The sequence below is a fragment of the Mastacembelus armatus genome, chromosome 5 (genome assembly GCF_900324485.2).
Source record: "Mastacembelus armatus chromosome 5, fMasArm1.2, whole genome shotgun sequence".
In the NCBI taxonomy this organism is placed as follows: Eukaryota; Metazoa; Chordata; class Actinopteri; order Synbranchiformes; family Mastacembelidae; genus Mastacembelus; species Mastacembelus armatus.
In genome coordinates, this window is record NC_046637.1 from 27,031,982 (window position 1) to 27,049,604 (window position 17,623).

At 42.9% G+C, this 17,623-nt stretch overlaps 2 protein-coding genes across 6 annotated transcripts; one reads left to right on the forward strand and one right to left on the reverse strand.

Moving 5' to 3' along the window:
- The first annotated feature begins 1,854 nt into the window (after positions 1-1,854).
- Positions 1,855-11,112, forward strand: smarcc2 (SWI/SNF related BAF chromatin remodeling complex subunit C2). 2 transcript variants are annotated; one of them, XM_026306035.1, is made up of 26 exons: positions 1,855-2,070; positions 2,708-2,827; positions 2,909-2,994; positions 3,138-3,219; positions 3,737-3,829; positions 4,020-4,089; positions 4,174-4,243; positions 4,446-4,521; positions 5,237-5,481; positions 5,608-5,732; positions 5,870-5,923; positions 6,192-6,229; positions 6,320-6,450; positions 6,637-6,708; positions 6,840-6,953; positions 7,064-7,217; positions 7,352-7,468; positions 7,543-7,605; positions 7,715-7,973; positions 8,440-8,601; positions 8,714-8,775; positions 8,866-8,986; positions 9,077-9,240; positions 9,340-9,474; positions 9,573-9,936; positions 10,303-11,112. In XM_026306035.1, the coding sequence occupies exons 1-26, from the start codon at positions 1,960-1,962 to the stop codon at positions 10,365-10,367; spliced, it is 3,153 nt and encodes a 1,050-aa protein (XP_026161820.1). In that variant the 5' UTR covers positions 1,855-1,959; the 3' UTR covers positions 10,368-11,112. The 2 variants fall into 2 exon arrangements, with proteins under 2 accessions (XP_026161820.1, XP_026161822.1); XM_026306037.1 differs by having other exon boundaries at positions 3,144-3,219.
- On the reverse strand, positions 10,296-17,424 carry myl6 (myosin, light chain 6, alkali, smooth muscle and non-muscle). 4 transcript variants are annotated; one of them, XM_026306039.2, is made up of 7 exons: positions 17,320-17,378; positions 16,981-17,008; positions 15,153-15,296; positions 14,304-14,477; positions 14,040-14,117; positions 13,452-13,508; positions 10,296-10,430 (listed from the first exon to the last, which is right to left on the reverse strand). In XM_026306039.2, exons 1-7 carry the CDS (start codon positions 17,320-17,322, stop codon positions 10,372-10,374), a joined length of 543 nt encoding a protein of 180 aa, XP_026161824.1. In that variant the 5' UTR covers positions 17,323-17,378; the 3' UTR covers positions 10,296-10,371. The 4 variants fall into 4 exon arrangements, with proteins under 4 accessions (XP_026161824.1, XP_026161823.1, XP_026161826.1 ...); XM_026306038.2 differs by lacking the exon at positions 10,296-10,430 and having other exon boundaries at positions 13,329-13,508; XM_026306040.2 differs by lacking the exon at positions 10,296-10,430 and having other exon boundaries at positions 13,372-13,650.
- Positions 17,425-17,623: the final 199 nt, after the last annotated feature.

Here is a 17,623-nt window from a genome sequence, read left to right on the forward strand (position 1 = left end):
TTTGTTTACTTCTGTTTGACAATCCACAGACATCAACAATGAAATAAATAGATAAATAAACATATGACAATAACAAATAGTGAATAACATTTAAGACCAGTGGTTAAATAGGGATTAGTAAGGCCATCATTCTCTCACTGCTTCTCTGCTTTCACACCCTGACTCTTCTAAGTGAATCAAAGTACATATAATATATTAAGTGATACATAGTGGGTGTTCTGAGCAGTACTGTGAAATCTGTGAAATCTGTGAAATCAGTTTCCTGTAATTTGCCCTCATAGGTCAGGTTTTATGCAGTCAAGATAATTGATATTCGGCCCCATGAACAACTGATTCATCCATTATATCACTTGCCTTGTAGAGGGTTGTAAAGGGGCTGGGGCCAATCGCAGCTGATGCTGGGTGAAAGTTGGGGTATGGATCAGATCTAACCTGGATGTGTTTGGACTCTGGGAGCGAGCCGGAGTACCTGAAGAAAACCCTCCTACTTTGAAGGGACAGAGCCGAACACTGCACCACTGTGCTGCCCACAAATGATTGGTGAATAATTGGTTATCACATTCAGCCCCCCAGTGACCCTGGACAGCAGGATAAGCTGTAGATAATGGATGGATGGTTGGCAAATACATGTTTGTTTGTTGTTAAACCACTTTTTAGTAACTGCAATGTGTCACTGATTCTCAAAATGGATTTCTTTGAGCGTGTAAAGACATAGACAGATATTGACCACACCAAATGAAACAGACCTAATAATGCCCTGAAGACACAGATGAAGTGTGCAGAAAATCTTGCAGATGTCTTTGTAAACTAGTTACAAACAAGAAGTATTTTTAATGTTTAGCTCTTCACTGTAGACCACAAGCCCTGAATACTGCTGTGCACCCCTTTCAAAAAAAAAAAATTCACTGTGTTACAAAAAAATCTGTTTGCAAGAACACATGGGACAGTGGTAAATACTGATTCAATAACAAAAACTGTGGACAACTAAAACAAGTTTTAAAAAATAGTTAATATTTACTATTATTTACTTTTTACACCATTAAGTTTATCTGACTGCTTTAGTTAGTTGTTTTTATTTTCAAACAAGAATTATAATTTTATAAAATATGATACTTTGCCATAGATAAGACTCACAAACATTGTGACATGTCCAGGGTGTACCCCTGTCTTTCACCCAAAGAGAGCTCCAGCAGATCCCATCCATCCATCATCTATACCCACTTATCCCTAACCACAGGGATCTGCTGGAGCCTATCCCAGCTCTCTTTGGGTGAAAGGCAGGGGTCCACCCTGGACAGGTCCCCAGTCCATCACAGGGCCACATAGAGACAAACAACCTCACACACTCACACTCACTCCTATGGGCAATTTAGAGTCACCATTCAACCTGACATACATGTTTTTGGACTGTGGGAGGAAACCAGAGTACCTGGAGAAAACCCACGCTTATCCCCATGACCCTAGTTAGGAGTAAGCAGGTATAGATAATGGATGGGTGGATGGATGGAAGACTCACAAACAAGTGTAAAGTAGTTAAATTGGCCCCATCGCTGTCAGTTACAACATTAAAATGATATGTTCATGCGTACATTATAATAACAATCCTAAATATTTTCAATACTTTTTGATAAACATACTTTAGTATGCAAAGTTTTGATTTGAAATACATTATTTTGCTCTGTATTAACATCCCAGTACTTTTATCTTTTTATTAGACCTACCACTAAACAAAAGCTCTTGTGGACTTTTACTTTAAATACCCTAAACTCAAAATGTTTGTACAGGTACATCATCTGAATACTTCTTCCACCTTTGTTGTGAAATCTCTTTTATGATGTCAAAAACTTTCCCTGCACCACTCTGCCCCCTGCTGTCCAACCCGAGGCAGCGCAGCGGCTGCAGTACCAGGCTGCGGCCGCTGGGGGGCAGGCGACGTCGACTAGTTGTCTGCAGGCAAAGATGGCGGTGCGGAAGAAAGACGGCGGCCCGAATGTAAAATATTTCGAAGCGTCTGACACCGTTTCTCAGTTTGATAATGTCCGCGTCTGGCTGGGAAAGAATTACAAAAAGGTACCGTCCGCATGTTTCGTAGCCACACGCACGCAGCGTCCATTTTTCACCCTGAACTGTGGGCACTTACCCCTGGGCAGAGGCAGTGACAAAGAGCGGAGGGAGGGTGCTGATGAACGTCCAGCTGTTTGGTTCACCCGAGCCGGGATACAAAAGGATGCTGAGCCAACAGCTGCGCCAGATGCTGCCGCGAATGGGTTTATCCCGGCGCGGTATCGTAGCTAACCTGGTCCAAAACCACCACACGGCCTGACCCCGTGTGTTAGTACCGTTATTCTGCCAAAGGCTTGACTTAGCTTAGCTAGTTAGCTAATGGGCTAATGCAGCCGAGATCCAGATGTTGGCGCGACGATCTGACTGAAGCCATGCCCAGTCTGGAGTAACCCCGAGCCGTGCTGCCGTTTTAGACACGTTTATACACCAGAATCCATTAAGGATTTATGTTTATTTACGTTCCTATCCATTATAATGACGATTACATGTGTCACATTTATACATTCGTTCCCTCATCACATATTAGTTTATGCTTTTGTATCAGAGCCTCAATGATAAAACTGCAATTTCCATGACTGACACACAGCAGCTGGTGTATTATGATGTGTCTTGTCTCCTGAATATGTGTTGTTGTCCTCCCCAGTACATCCAGGCTGAGCCCCCCACCAACAAGTCTCTGTCCAGCCTGGTGGTCCAGCTGCTCCAGTTCCAGGAGGAGGTTTTTGGTCGACATGTCAGCAACCCTCCTCTCACCAAACTGCCAGTAGGTCTCACTTTATCTTCCTCAGTCACATCACTGATCTTCAGTGAGAAGCCCTGCAACACTTGTGTTTTGTGTCCGCAGATGAAATGTTTCTTGGACTTCAAGTCAGGCGGGGCCCTCTGCCACATTCTGGCTGCTGCCTACAAGTTCAAGAGCGACCAAGGATGGTAAGACTGTCTTTCTAGCTGGGTCCGTTGCTCGATAGACAAGAGAAACTGAAAATAAATGATTTCATCTAAATTTACAGGCTTCAGTTGGATTTTGGCTATGTTGCCGTTTCGTGTGTAACTCCAGTCTAATTTCCTGGTAGGCGCAGGTTTGACTTCCAGAATCCATCGAGGATGGACCGAAATGTGGAGATGTTCATGACGATTGAGAAGTCCTTAGTGCAGGTGAGTTTACCTCAGTGCTTCTATTTATACACCATTAATTCACATGTTAATCATGTCACTGCAGGTGCTGTTGTCACTTAGTGTAATTTCAGAGAAGCGATAACTGCTCATATTCATTTTCACTTGAGTGACATTGTCTCAGTCTGTAAACTGAAAACAATATTCATGCAGTTTCCAATATATAATCATTTTTAGGCAATAACAACGAGCTCCATCAGAGATCTTTTTTTTTTTGTTCTGCTGTTGGAGAGGGTTTCGTTTCCCCTCTGGTTTGGTGTCTGAGTCTTACAGATAGAAACAATGAAGGGCGCCCAGTCATGTGACTTGACTGGTAATCCTACTTAATCAGTCCCACAGTTACGCTGCAAGATCCTCTCACTCTCTTCACTTGAAGAGCCGAGCAGCACTGACGCAGTTGGTATTTTGAAACAGAATGTGTGTGTTTCTAAATATTTTCTTGTATAATTGAGTTTGCACTTGCGAAGGTCTTTGTTAAATGAGCTGAATTGTTTTTCAGAACAACTGCCTGACTAGACCCGTCATCTACCTGAGCCCGGACATAGAACCCAAACTGCTCGGCAAACTGAAAGACATCATCAAAAGGCATCAGGTGTGCTTTTTCTTTTACGTTGTTCAGAGTGATTGTCAGTATTATATTCAGATGTTTGAATCCTAACACACAATTTGCTTGTGTTGGAGACTCTTGTTTAAACTTAAAGGAGTGTTTTTACACTTTGTGCGAAGCTTTAATTGTCAGAACACACATCACTGAAATGGACTTTGTTTGGACTTGGTTGCAGGGCTCAGTGACTGAGGACAAGGCCTCCAGCTCCCATGTTGTTGTGCCTATTCCTGCCAGTTTGGAGGAAGGTGAGGCCACGACTTTGTATTTGTTGTCACTTCTGCTGGTCTGGCAACATCTGTGTTAATACGCTCTTTTTATTTTCGCCCCAGAGGAGTGGGTGCGTCCTGTGATGAAGAGAGATAAGCAAGTGCTGCTCCACTGGGGGTATTTCCCTGACAGGTCTGTCCTGAGTTGACGAGTTGTAGAAACACATCGACACCACTCGACATTTCACACTTAACTGAAAACTGTTACCTCGTTTTACTGTGGAAACGTAACACAATTCCCACCCAGAGTGTTTATGCTGTTTTTGTCTCCTTGTGGACGCTTCCTTGACTTCTTCAATGGGTTGACCTTTGACCTTCTCTCTCTCCCTGCATAGTTATGACACCTGGATCGCAGCCAGTGAGATTGAGGCTGCTGTGGAGGATCCTCCCAGCCCAGAGAAGCCCCGAAAGGTCTCTCATTTATTTTGCCTGTTATGTTCACTATGACGGTACAGTCCAGAACTTTTTTGTTGTTGCTTGTTGCTCCTGTGTCTTTTAGTCTCTTAATTCTAAGAACGAAAACATTTTTTTTTTAATATTCTGCTTGCAACATTTTCTGGGTGCGTGATACACTGTCATATCAGATGGAGCATTATAGATGCATCTCATCTGCAGGGCCCAAAGGTCTGTAACAACAGAAGTTAATTTTCTGCATCAGGGGACTGTGTAGACTGAGCTGATGGCTTCAGAGTTGAGAGCAGTTACTCACTTCATATTTTTCTCTCAGTGCAAAACATCCAAGAATGAAGTGCTGTAGTAAACTGGCACCAGGGAATCAGAGCCCGCTATAAATTCAAAGCACAGTCACAAGCTGTTCATGTGTATTCGGAGCGTCACCCAGTCAAGACATTCAACACTCACCAGGGAATGAGTGTAAGAGCAATAAAGCATTCAAATGTTTAGCACGTATTCACACGATAGTGAACATACTGAGTGTTTACAGTATGAATGTTTCTCCCTCAGACCCGAAACAAAAACTATTGTCTCGGCTCAGGAAAACACTCCCAATAATTTGCTTAGCAACATTATGTCAGCTGCGAGTCCATTTACAGAAGTAATGTGTTAAGTTCATGCTTACTGAATATCTTCCAATGTTCAGTATAAAATATGTGGTCTTCATTCACAGGTCCATGCCAAGTGGATTTTAGACCTGGACCAGTATAACGAGTGGATGAATGAGGAGGACTATGAAGTGGGAGAGAGCTGCCCGAAGAGAAAGAGGATCTCAGCCAAGACCCTGACAGATGAAGTGACCACGCCTGACGAGCGGAGGGACAAGAAGCCCGGCAGTGCCAAGAAGAGGAAGCGCTCGCCCTCGCCCTCCCCCACACCTCCACCTCAGGAGAGCAAGAAGAAGAACACCAAGAAAGGGTCTGTGACCAGTTTGATGCACCTGTCAATCTATCGTATTCATGAGCTGTTGAGGAATTGTTGCTTTAAGTGCTTAAAGACAGTTAAAATAGCGCCTATTGTGTGTGTGTGTGTGTGTGTGGACAGGCCAACAACCCCATACACCAAATCTAAACGCGGTCAGAGGGAGGAGGAACAGGAGGATCTTAGTAAGGACTTGGATGAAGCGTCACCACTTCCAGCATCTGAAGAGGGAACTCCTGCAAAGACAAGTACACAAGTCCATAAATAAGAAAATATCCCCAACAACCAGCTCCAATGTTGGATGCAAATTAAAATGAACCACAGTTGTGATGCTTTTAAGCTCCTTGTTGTCTGTCAGTGGCTGACATCTTTCCATCTTTTGCAGATAACACTAAGAAGGACTCTGATTCAACTCCAGTCAAGGGAGGAACAGATATGGGTGCGTAGAACGTTTTTGTGTCTCCTTCTACTTTCTCATGGACTTGGGATCTTTCCACAGAAGATCACATTGCATCTTGTTTTTCACATTGCTCTTGTTCCTGCCAACATGGAGATAAAGTATGAATTCAAAACTGTGAATAAGTCCTCTGGTGTGTCAGAGGAGTCATCTATTTTGTGGATTTTCCTACCTAAAACAAATTTCTGACTGTGTGTCTCTCTGCTCATCTGTTCTTTGTTCACTTACCGTTGTTGTGGGATTTTAACAGACGAGCAAGAAGATGAGTCTATGGAAACAACAGGAAAGGTAAGGTATCTTTTAAAAGTGCAAGAAAATAGAACAGCGAGGAAGTAAATCCATACATCATCTCGAGTTAATGAGTGTGTGTTTAAACAGGAAGAGGAGGAAGGCTCTCCGAGTGTGAAGGGTGAACCCGTGAAAGGCTCCGACCTCCACGAAGACAATGTGACCGAGCAAACCCACCACATCATAATACCGAGCTATGCTGCCTGGTTTGACTACAACAGGTAAGATAATGCACTGTTGGCGTTTTTATTTCCCAGTGCCCCAAAGTGAATTCAGTTGTTGGCCTTTTTTGACTGGAAAGAAAAAGCAACTGGAAATTTTTGAGGTGACTCAAAAAGTCCAAAATGAGTCATCCAGATGTTGTAGATCTGTGAGTCCTCACACTGTAATAACTGTTTTCTCTCCAGTGTTCATGCCATTGAACGCAGAGCCCTGCCAGAGTTTTTCAACGGGAAGAACAAATCCAAAACCCCTGAGATGTAAGTGATTGATCGATAGCGAACCAGTATCTGATGCTTTTGTTAGAGGTGTTCATGTGGAATATTGATCAGGCACAATTCACAAATGCACTCACCTCAGTCTGAGTTAAATATGCACCTGCTTCTTTCAGTTACCTGGCATACAGGAACTTCATGATTGACACCTACCGACTGAACCCCCAGGAGTATCTGACCTCCACCGCCTGCCGCAGGAACCTTGCAGGAGACGTGTGTGCAATCATGAGGTGGGTGGAGGCTGAATGTGAGCATCATAATGAGTCAACTGTCTGGACCTGTCTCCTCACTCGTTTTAGTAAGTGCTGTCACTGATGGACATGTTTTTCTTCTCCTGCAGAGTCCACGCCTTCCTGGAGCAGTGGGGTCTGATCAACTACCAGGTGGACTCTGAGAGCCGGCCCACACCCATGGGTCCCCCACCCACCTCTCACTTCCATGTCCTGGCAGACACTCCATCCAGTCTGGTGCCCCTGCAGCCCAAGACCTCTCAGGTCCATCTATACTCACACATACTGGTTACTGGAATGGGAACCTCCAGGTTACAGCTTGTTAAGTTCCTGTGGTGGAAAGACACCAAGCCCGTAGGGTATTTTACTTTTGTCCCTTTGTCACTGTTTACCCGTAGACCCCTGCTACCCAGCAGATGATCTCATTCCCAGATAAGGTGAAGGACAAACCTGCAGATCTGCAAAACTTTGGGCTGCGGACTGACATGTACAGCAAGAAGACTGGCTCTGTGAAGGTACGTCTAAGAGGACTGAATTAGTGTTACGACGACTTCTTATACTAAAGCTGTGGGGATGTTTTGGTTTGCAGAGCAAGAGTTCAGCAAGTTCCATGAGGGAGTGGACAGAGCAAGAAACACTACTACTGCTTGAGGTGCGAGTCCTTAAAATCACCACTGTGACAATAAAACAGCATGAACACAAAATCTTGTCAAAGAAATGCCTCAGTAAAAATAAAACAACATGGACCTCACTCTGCTCAGGGCCTGGAGATGTACAAGGACGACTGGAACAAGGTGTCAGAACATGTGGGCAGCCGTACACAGGATGAGTGTATCCTGCACTTCCTGCGGCTGCCCATTGAAGACCCATACTTGGAGGACAGCTCCTCGTCCTTGGGACCACTGGCCTACCAGCCGATACCTTTCAGCCAAGCAGGAAACCCCGTCATGAGCACGGTGGCCTTCCTTGCCTCTGTAGTTGACCCACGTGTGGCTTCAGCTGCAGCCAAATCTGCTCTGGGTGAGAAGTGACTTATTTTTAAATTTCCTTGCTGCACAGACAGAAATCTGTCTTATTATAATATCAATTACTGTACAGCCTCCTGAATAGCTGCCCCCGCAAAGGCACTGTAAGGAAATTAGCTCATAGTCAGTACTTTGTTTCAGAGAAACAGGCCCCAAGTTTAGGCAGTTTATTCTTTGCGATTGTTGGCAAATGAATCAATAATGGGCCAAAGCTCATGAAAATACAAAGGATACTGTTGATTCTACAGATCATTAGAGGACACAAACTGATTAGGGCAGGTTAAACTAACCATTGTTGCCACTCTGCTGCAACGAAAACAAGATATCGATGAAACTGATTTGTGCAAAGCTGCTCAGCTCTTCAGCATCTGAACTCCTGGAGTATCAATCGTTTTATCATTAACGCCCCAAAGATCTATTTGGCTTCTCTTTCCTGACTTCAATCCGTCTCTCCTTCTCAGAGGAGTTTTCTCGTATGAAAGAGGAGGTTCCTGCAGCTCTTGTTGAGGCTCATGTGCGGCGGGTGGAGGAGGCAGCGAGGGTCAGCGGGCGCCAGGACCCCCTGTATGGCCTGGAGGGGAGCGGCATTGCAGGCACTGGCCTGGAGGAGGGAGAAAGGCCTGGTAAGATGGACATCCACACATTCAGTCTCCATACAACATGGGAAATAAGAGGAAGACATTTAACAGCTGTAAAGGACAGAGAAAGAACTAATCTGACCTTCTTCCTGTCTAGATGAAAGTAGTGATGAAAGCAAGAGTGACAGCCAGTCAAGTGAAGAGAAGAGGGAGGCCAAGGTATGATGCATGTTCATTATAATGCCCGGTTTATTCGTCACAGTTTGGTGATGAGATGAGAAGCTCAGAGTGATGTCACTTCCCACACAGGACAACAAAGATGGAGCGACTGAGGAAGAGGAGAAGCAGGCAGAGAATGGGAAGAAGGAAGAAGAGAGAGGAAGAGAACCTGAAGGAGAGAGGGAAGCAGACAAAACCGAGTCAGAGATTGGTACGAAAGTATGAATGTGCCTACAAAACAGATCATAGAAAGGGGTTCCTCTCAGTAAACGCTCACATTTGTGTCTTCTGCTTTTGTAAGGTGACGGGGAGAAGGAGAAGGAGGGAAAAGAAGGAACGGAGGAAGGACAAAGAGAAGCAGAGAGTGAGGGAGAGAGGAAGGCTAAGATGGAGCGTGACGTTGGAGAGGGGAACCTGGCCACTGCTGCTGCATCGGCTCTCGCTGCTGCTGCTGTTAAAGCCAAGGTACAGATAATTATCACAACTGGCTGTCACCACCTGCATCTTTTTTTTTTTTTTTTTACATGAACTCTAACTTTGGCTTCTCCTTGCTGTGTTTCACAGCACCTGGCTGCAGTGGAAGAGAGGAAGATCAAATCTTTGGTGGCTTTGCTGGTGGAAACCCAAATGAAGAAGCTGGAAATTAAACTGCGACACTTTGAGGAACTGGAAACCATCATGGACAGAGAGAGGGAGGCTGTAAGTGATGGACTGCAGCTTAAGAGTTTATGTGTTGGGGTTTGTGTGTGGCTCCCCCAAAGCCTTTAACATTCCTCTTTGTGTGCATGTGTGTGTAGTTGGAGTACCAGCGGCAGCAGCTGCTGGCTGACCGTCAGTCTTTTCACATGGAGCAGCTGAAATACGCCGAGATGAGGGCTCGCCAGCAGCACTTCCAACAGATTCAACACCAGCAGCACAGCCAGGCCGGGGGCCCTCATTCCAACCAGGCCGCCTCAGGTCCGCAATCCCAGGGCGTGGTTGCAAGTCAGCAAGCTCCTAGCACACCAGCACCACAGCCGGCCCCCAGCCCAGCACCTCCAGCCTCTTATACTCCAGCTCCTGAGTCCCAGCCACCTCAGGGCACTCACACCTCACCCCCCTGCCCTCCAAGCCAGGCCCCGGCTGGCCACTCAAGCTCCAGCACTACACCCGTACTCCATGGTGAGTTAAAAAAAAAAGCTTGAAAATGATTGACTTAAGGATTTTCAGAATTTTTGATACATTTTCTGTTAATCAGCTGATCACTTAGCTAATAACTTTTAAATTGTTTTAAATTGTCATACATAAATCATTATTTGTCAGCTTTGACATCGACATAGGTACTATCAAATACTTAGATAAAAATAATTTGGGTGGGTGCAAATGTCCCAACAATAGTTTGGCAACTATTACTCTTTACTCCTGTGGAAGTTGATATTACCTTTAACAGTAATTGTACCCGAGCACATTGAGGATATTTTAGCGCATAAAGCCAAACAGCTTTTTCTTAACATTATTCACCTCTTGCCTGTTTCCGCCTCCTCACAGAGCCCAGCGCCCCTCTCCCCGGGGAAACACTCCACCCCTCAGCTCCAGTTCCTCCTCCACAGTGAGAGATCAGTCGTTGTCCAGGAACCCGAATTGACTCTGACCACTTTGATTCCTGTCCGTATCACCTGAAATGAAGAAGTCATAAACCGAAGGACGAGAACACGTTTTACATTTTCAATTTTTAGTTTTAGTTTTTGTTTTTCAACAGGACAAGTGATTGAGAAAGAAAAATGGTAAAATCCTAAATGAAACCACCTCAACCTGGACTATTTTGAAAAAAAAGTCCCTTTCAAATCAATTAGGCCAATGAAGAAAAGTGCTTTCTCATAGAGAAGCTGTTCATCCTGTTTGGTCGATTGGACTGTACCTGGTAAATTAAAGAGGGTCTAACCAATGTGCTGGCACTCAAGGAGAAGAAGACTCATCTTGTGTTTTCAGTGTTTTGGAAATTGTTGCATTTATTTTCCTGCAACACTTTATCACAGCTTGTGAAGTTTCATGCTTCATAATCTCTCCAGAGCCCCCCCCCCCCCACCTCCCCTTGTACTATTAGGTACTAATTAACATATATGTGAGAAAAAAAATGCACTTTTAATGTTTCCCTAGGTCTCAATGAAAGACTTGAAGCATCCATGAAATTGAACTTTAGCACTTACTATTGTCCTTTTGTTGTCTTAAACTTTTACACGCTGAAGGTTTTGGAAACTTGATTGGGAATATTACTTTTTCCTCTCTGTTTTCTTTGTCTTACATTGAAACGGTCACTCTACAGGGTCTGGCCTGGAGGTCACGTTTTAAAACTAACGTCTCTCCAGAAAAAAAAAAAAGTCTGTAACGAATGATCAAATCAGAAGCCACTTTGAAACGAAGTTGGCTTGGATGCAGTTGAAGAAATGTACTGTAAACTGGATTTTATGTTACAAAGATACTGACAGTGTGAAATCCTGAGATTTCATTTTAGATATTTTAATAACGTCCCGTTTCCTTATTAATCTGTCAGTGAGGAACAACCAAGTTGTAGTTTTGTGAGGAATGTAGTTTTGTTCAGAAAAAAAATGACTGAAAAAAAAAAAGTGCTGATCATTCTGTCAGCGACCACAGATGTTTTTATTCATAATTTGACTTTGGGTTACTAGCTAAACCAAAATGTTTTGTATAATCATGTTTATCTTACACTTATTCCATGAGATTTATTGTGGTTACTTGGGAAATGAAGAGGATTTTTAGCAGCTTGTTTTTTTTCCACTGGTGCATTTGAAGTTAGAGACACTGTCACAAAAAAAGGGAGCTTGCACCTTAAACAGCTGACAATGGAGAATTGTGTCCTTAATATCTGCAACAATATCCTCACTTTTTATCGTATCAATTTTTACATTTTTTACTGTCTGTTTTCCATCTTTTTTCTTTGATATGTCGACATTGTAACTGTATATTATTATCTTTGTAGCCTGTATTTACCCTCTCCACTGTTGCGTATGATTCAGGCAGGTCTGTTGGATCTGTCTGAGATGTGACTGTGAACATGTGTGTATGTGAATGCATGCCATTGAGATCTGTACATCATATTACCATTCAGTTTTACTTTCAGTGCCATTCGTTGTGTGTCATGAGGTTTGAAGAACTTAAAAAGAACTACACACAGCACATCATTTCAGTGTCATGAAATATAAACCAGTCAAATGGTGAAACTTTACAGTTAATGTCCGTCAAGCCAGTATTGCAGTCCTCACCACAGCTGTGAGCATAAATGGACTTATTTTATCTGTGTTATTACTACATTGTGTGGATTTTGTGATATGAAATAAGTGTCTGTTCGGTTTCTGTACGTTTTTCACTATGCTGAAGGTAGCAGCAATTGCATCGATTATTATGAAGTAGAAATAATTTTTTCCTCAGTAAATCATCACATTAGTGCTGACAGTTATTCTGGCGGTTTGTATTAAAAATGGTAAAACAAAAAAAAACAAACAAAAAAAAAGGATTCAGGTTTTAATTACAAAATGTTGGGGGAGGGGGGAAATAAAGACTTGAAGAGGAGTCGCTGTGTAAAGTGCTCTATTCTTTTATCAGCTGCCTCAAACACTGATGAAACAAACACAAATCATAACTCTATAAATGAAGTTTATCAGGATGCAGATAAACAGATATTGAAAGATGCATCCATGATGTGTTGATGTGACATTTGGATTGTCAGAGAAAGCACAGGTGTTGCTAACACTGTTCTGTTCTCACTGTTCCATTAAAAAAAGGTGCTATTGTTAATGACAATGGTTCCACCTGTGCTGTTCCAATAAGGCAAAAATGTCTGCTGTGAAAAAGACATGTCTGTTGCTAAAACACAAACTGGTGTGTGAATACAAACATAAAACTGCTGAACTCCATCCACCTATACCCCCTTAGTCCTAACCAGGGTCCCAGGGATCTGCTGGAGCCTATCCCAGCTCTCTCTGGGTGAAAGGCAGGGGTCCACCCTGGACAGGTCACCAGTCCATCACAGGGCCACATAGAGACAAACAACCTCACACACTCACACTCACTCCTATGGGCAATTTAGAGTCACCAATCAACCTGACATACATGTTTTTGGACTGTGGGAGGAAACCAGAGTACCTGGAGAAAACCCACACAAGCACAGGGAGAACATGCAGACTCCACACAGAAAGGCCCCTGATGGGTTTCAGACCAGGAACCTTCTTGATGTGAGGCAGCAGTGCTAACCACTAACCCACTGTGCTGCCAACTGTTAAAAAAACCATAGTAAACAATCTGAACTGAAGGTCTGCTTGTTTGATCATGTTCAGCAGGATCATGGAAAGTTTGATATCTACACCTCTGTAGCAAGTGAGCAAACCCAACCTGATGATAACCAATAGATACCGAGTTCAGATTCTTTTGCACGTTTCTTTCCCCCCATATACATATAATATTCTCTTATGCTTAAATTTCATAGTTATTCCTAATGTGAATTAATAGGTGTATACAACATACTGGGAAATATTTGAAGCACCCACTCGCAGTCTAAAGACACTGTAAACCAGAAATTTTATTCAGATGCATCATGTTACATTATCACAACCATCCAAAAGAAAAAAAACAAAAAAAACAACTTAAAAGACAAATCATGGGAATATTAGTGCTGATTGTACCTGTGAGGATGAATGAGGGATGAAAGGGAATCTTCACAGTAGACAGAAAAGGCACTTCTGAAATAAAACAAACATCTATGACAAAACTTCTCAGAGGTAGGATGACATGTATGGAAGGGCAAGACAAATGACACAAAAACATTTAGGAATAAAATTAAAGCTGGAACTCTTCAACTGCTCATCACCATCCGGACAAGTTCTGTCAGGAGACAGAAACACATTTATCAGAATAAACGCTGAAGCACGTCAGATAAAAGCAAGAACAAACTCAACTTACAACATCTGTCAGCAGCAGTATGAGTTCCCTTATCAGCCATGGTAGCAAAGACAACCAGCAATGAGTTAAGATCAGCAGATCCACTCATTATTTGGCCTAAAAACTGGATAAGACTTTCTACCTCTCCCTTCAGGTCATGAGAACAGAGAGGGGGACTTTCAGGTGGTTGCTCATACCCTCTGCTTTCCCAAACATGTGACCATAAGATCATGCCGCATGGCATGTTGCACAGTAAAATACTTAATACCATCTGATGATGTTGTTTTGTTTTTTAGACACCTGAGTACACCGTGCCTCACATGCAGTTTTACCTTCATAGTTGATGTAGCCATTGGCGTCTTCGTGTCCTGCTAAAAGTGTCTCCACCTCCTCCTCTGTCATCTTTTCACCTGGAACACAAGCACTTAGCTCCAAAGTGTTTTGAGGTGTAATGAAGAAAAGAAGGGTTCTATAAATGGGAGACAGCAGGTTTGTTTACAAGTTTCTGTGATGAGATGAGGGTCTGAAGGGATTTTATATGACAAGTACTGCTGGAGAAAGACTAACACCATATTTGCAGATGGTTAAGGCCTTACCTAGTGTTGTGAGGACATGACGTAGTTCTGCTCCCATCACTGTACCATTTCCCTCCTTGTCAAAGACACGCAGGCCCTCAACAATATCCTCAAAGGAGCCCTGGTCCTTGTTTTTAGCAATGGCCTGAAGCATGGGTAGGAACTGTTCAAAATCCAGCATCTTGTGGTTCATCTCTGCAGGTAAAAACAAAAGAATCATAAAGTCACAGATATTAGTGTTTTAAAACACCTCCGGACTTGTAAGGAAGTGGGTCAGATTTGTAGGTATGCCAGAAAGCTGGCACAGGATGAGGCAAAAAAAAGAAGGAAGTTCAAATGCATTTCTCTAAATATCAAGAGGCTTAAGGCTGAACAGGCAGTTATCAACCAAATGGTTGAGAGTGGAAAAATACAACTGGGATTAATATTTTACCCGGAATTATCCAGCCCTAGTTCTAAAATCATTGTTTTGGTTCAGGGGTGAGCCCACTCTGCTTTAGTCCTCCTACCAAACATATACAAAAACAGCAACGGTGCATGTGGCACACCGTGCACATACACCAATTACTTCAACATTAAAGTCAGATTCCAGAGGTCCCCTGAGTTCTCTACAGAGTTTACTACAGAGGAGGGCTGATATGGACAGTAGTCCTGCAGAGCTTTGAACAGTTTATAAAGATCATATCTCTAACCCTTTAACTCCTAATGTAAAAAAACACAAACTGACAATTGAGCACATGTACAGATTCTTTGAGATCAGACTGACAAATTTTAATTGGACACAAATCACCCATGTAGTAACCAGAACAATGATAATGCAGGTTGAACTGATGCAGACAAATCATTTAATAGTGTTTCAGCGAGGCTTACCTTCCAACTTAGGGTTTCCCAGGACCTTAAGCACCTCAGCATTGACAGGGTTCTGTCCAAGGGCCCGCATAACATCACCACACTGGCTGTAGGTGATCTTCCCCTCCCCTGTCCGGTCAAACAAAAGGAAGGCCTCCTTGAACTCTAATAGGAAAAAAAGAGAAATGGAGCTCAGATACAGTGGGACGGCACATATATACATCTAATATAAAACCATACACAACACCAACACCAACAAAAACCTACAGATGCATGTGATATTTTATCAAACTTCTTTGTGCAGTAGAACAGCTTATCTCTTATCCCCGTGCACACAAGCAATTAAATTTATGCATTTTCAAAGTGCATGGCAATTTCATAGATGCGGTGCAGGTAGGTATCCTACAGCTCAAACTTTTAGGATTGTAATGTATATTATTAGAATCTAAAATTAGCTTTGCGTAACCCTACTGGGTATCGTGCCTGCAGGATGACCACTTAGTTCATAGGTATGGCAGAATTTTGGCTTTGACAATGACAGCAATCTATAAGTTGTGCAAGACAGTAATGCCCTACACAACAGCTAACAGAGCCAACATGAGTAGTCATCTCCACCGTTTACCATGAAGACGTAGCAAAGGAAAAGGACACACTGAAAAAACTGCTACAGGACAATACAACGCTGCTTAGATCATTTTCTAGACCTTTCCCACAAACTAGTGTGTGTGCTGCAGAAATAACTAAAGCAATAGTCAACTTCACTGCAACCAAACTACAGCCATTCTCCGTAGTCAAAAGCAGTGGCTTTAGAAAGTTGCTGGCAGCGTTGAAGCCAAAATATCAGGTTCCATCAAGAAAACACTTAGTATAGTCAAACTAATTCTCACACAAGACAGGAGGTTATGGAAAGCTGGAAAGCAGCTTAGTGCATCTCACTGACAACAGACAGCTGGACCTCCTGTGCTACTCAGACCTACGTCACGACAACAGCACACATCATGAGAGAGAACTGGGCAATGGCTAGCTGTGTCTTGCAAACTCAACCCCTGAGCCGAACACAGGAGCTAAGCTTACAGAAGCTATTACTGGCTGTAATGCTACAACAAAAGCACCATTCATGCCCTGAACATAGAGCACTTCAGCCATATGCTGAGTCCACTTGGTCTGTTTTCACTGCAGTGAAGACAACCTAGGCTGACAGTTTGTATTTGAGGTGAATTGGGTGTTCAGGTGTTCAGTAGTTTCGCTGGTTCTGCACTATATGAATACAATATTAACTCAAAGCTGTATATTGAAGATTAGTAATTACATAATTAATTCAATTAGTGATTACATTTTTTTTCTTTTGATATTTAATTCTAATTTACACTTATTTAATGTTTCATCACCTGTCATGTTTTTGAGAAATATTATTTTAACTTTGAATGTTTTTTGTTTACAAACCAGTGCTAGAAAAGGGAAATAAAGTAGAATAAAGCACAAGTTTTCTGCAGTCACATATTGTCTGTGAACTTTTCATTGTATGTGACAGAAAAAGAAAAAAAAAAACACGTCCCATCCCTCATGATCATTGCAGGTTAGTTGTTTCTCTGTCACAGTATTTGTTTAGGTCGTCACAGACATTGAACACATGGAGTTAGAAAATGTGCAGCTCAGTCCGAGTTACCTGCAGAGATCCGGCTACCAGAGACGACAGTGCAACTACAGGGTCAGAATCCAAAAAGCTATTTCAAATGTGAATATTACCACGATGAAATGATTATGACTGGACAAATGTGAAAGACAATAAGCGATAACGAAAAATAAAAATAAAAGAGAAATAGCCCGTTTGCTAATCACGTTAACTCACCCATGATCTGGTCCTCTGTGAAGTCAGACTGGTTGAAGCAGGGTTAAAAGGCAAAGCGGGGAGGTAACAGTTAGCAGGCGGTAACCAGGGGCTGACATTAGACAGTAGTTAGTTTATAAGAGCTTCGTGTTTAATCCTATAATGGTAACTCTATGGCTCAGATACGAAAAGGACTCAGCAGGCCAGAGCAGACACACAGCTAGCGTTAGCTTAACGTTAAAGTAGCTAAGCTAAGTGTTGACAGAAAAACACGGATTCAGAATAAGACGTTGCTACTTGTTGTAAACGTATCTAGAGTAGCTGTTTCCACAAAACAGCCGAGACCCCATTTGGACCTACCATGGCTGTTGTTTCGGTGCTGAGATGACAGACCAGACGGGACGGGACCGGGTCTCGTATCTTCGCCGATCTAAGAGCGCAGCAGCTAGCTGCGGCGTCACTGCGTCACTATGACGTAACAGAGCCTGCGTAAAGACAGCCAATCAGATGCCTCCATCTCACAGCCGCGTTTCTCCCATTTTTTTCCAGAGGAGCAGATCCAGTGCCCCTAAAAATAACATGCTCTCATCTGTTTGTCTGATTACACAATTACAGGAATGGCGCTAATAAAAAAATCAACAATTGTTAATGATAGCTGATTTTT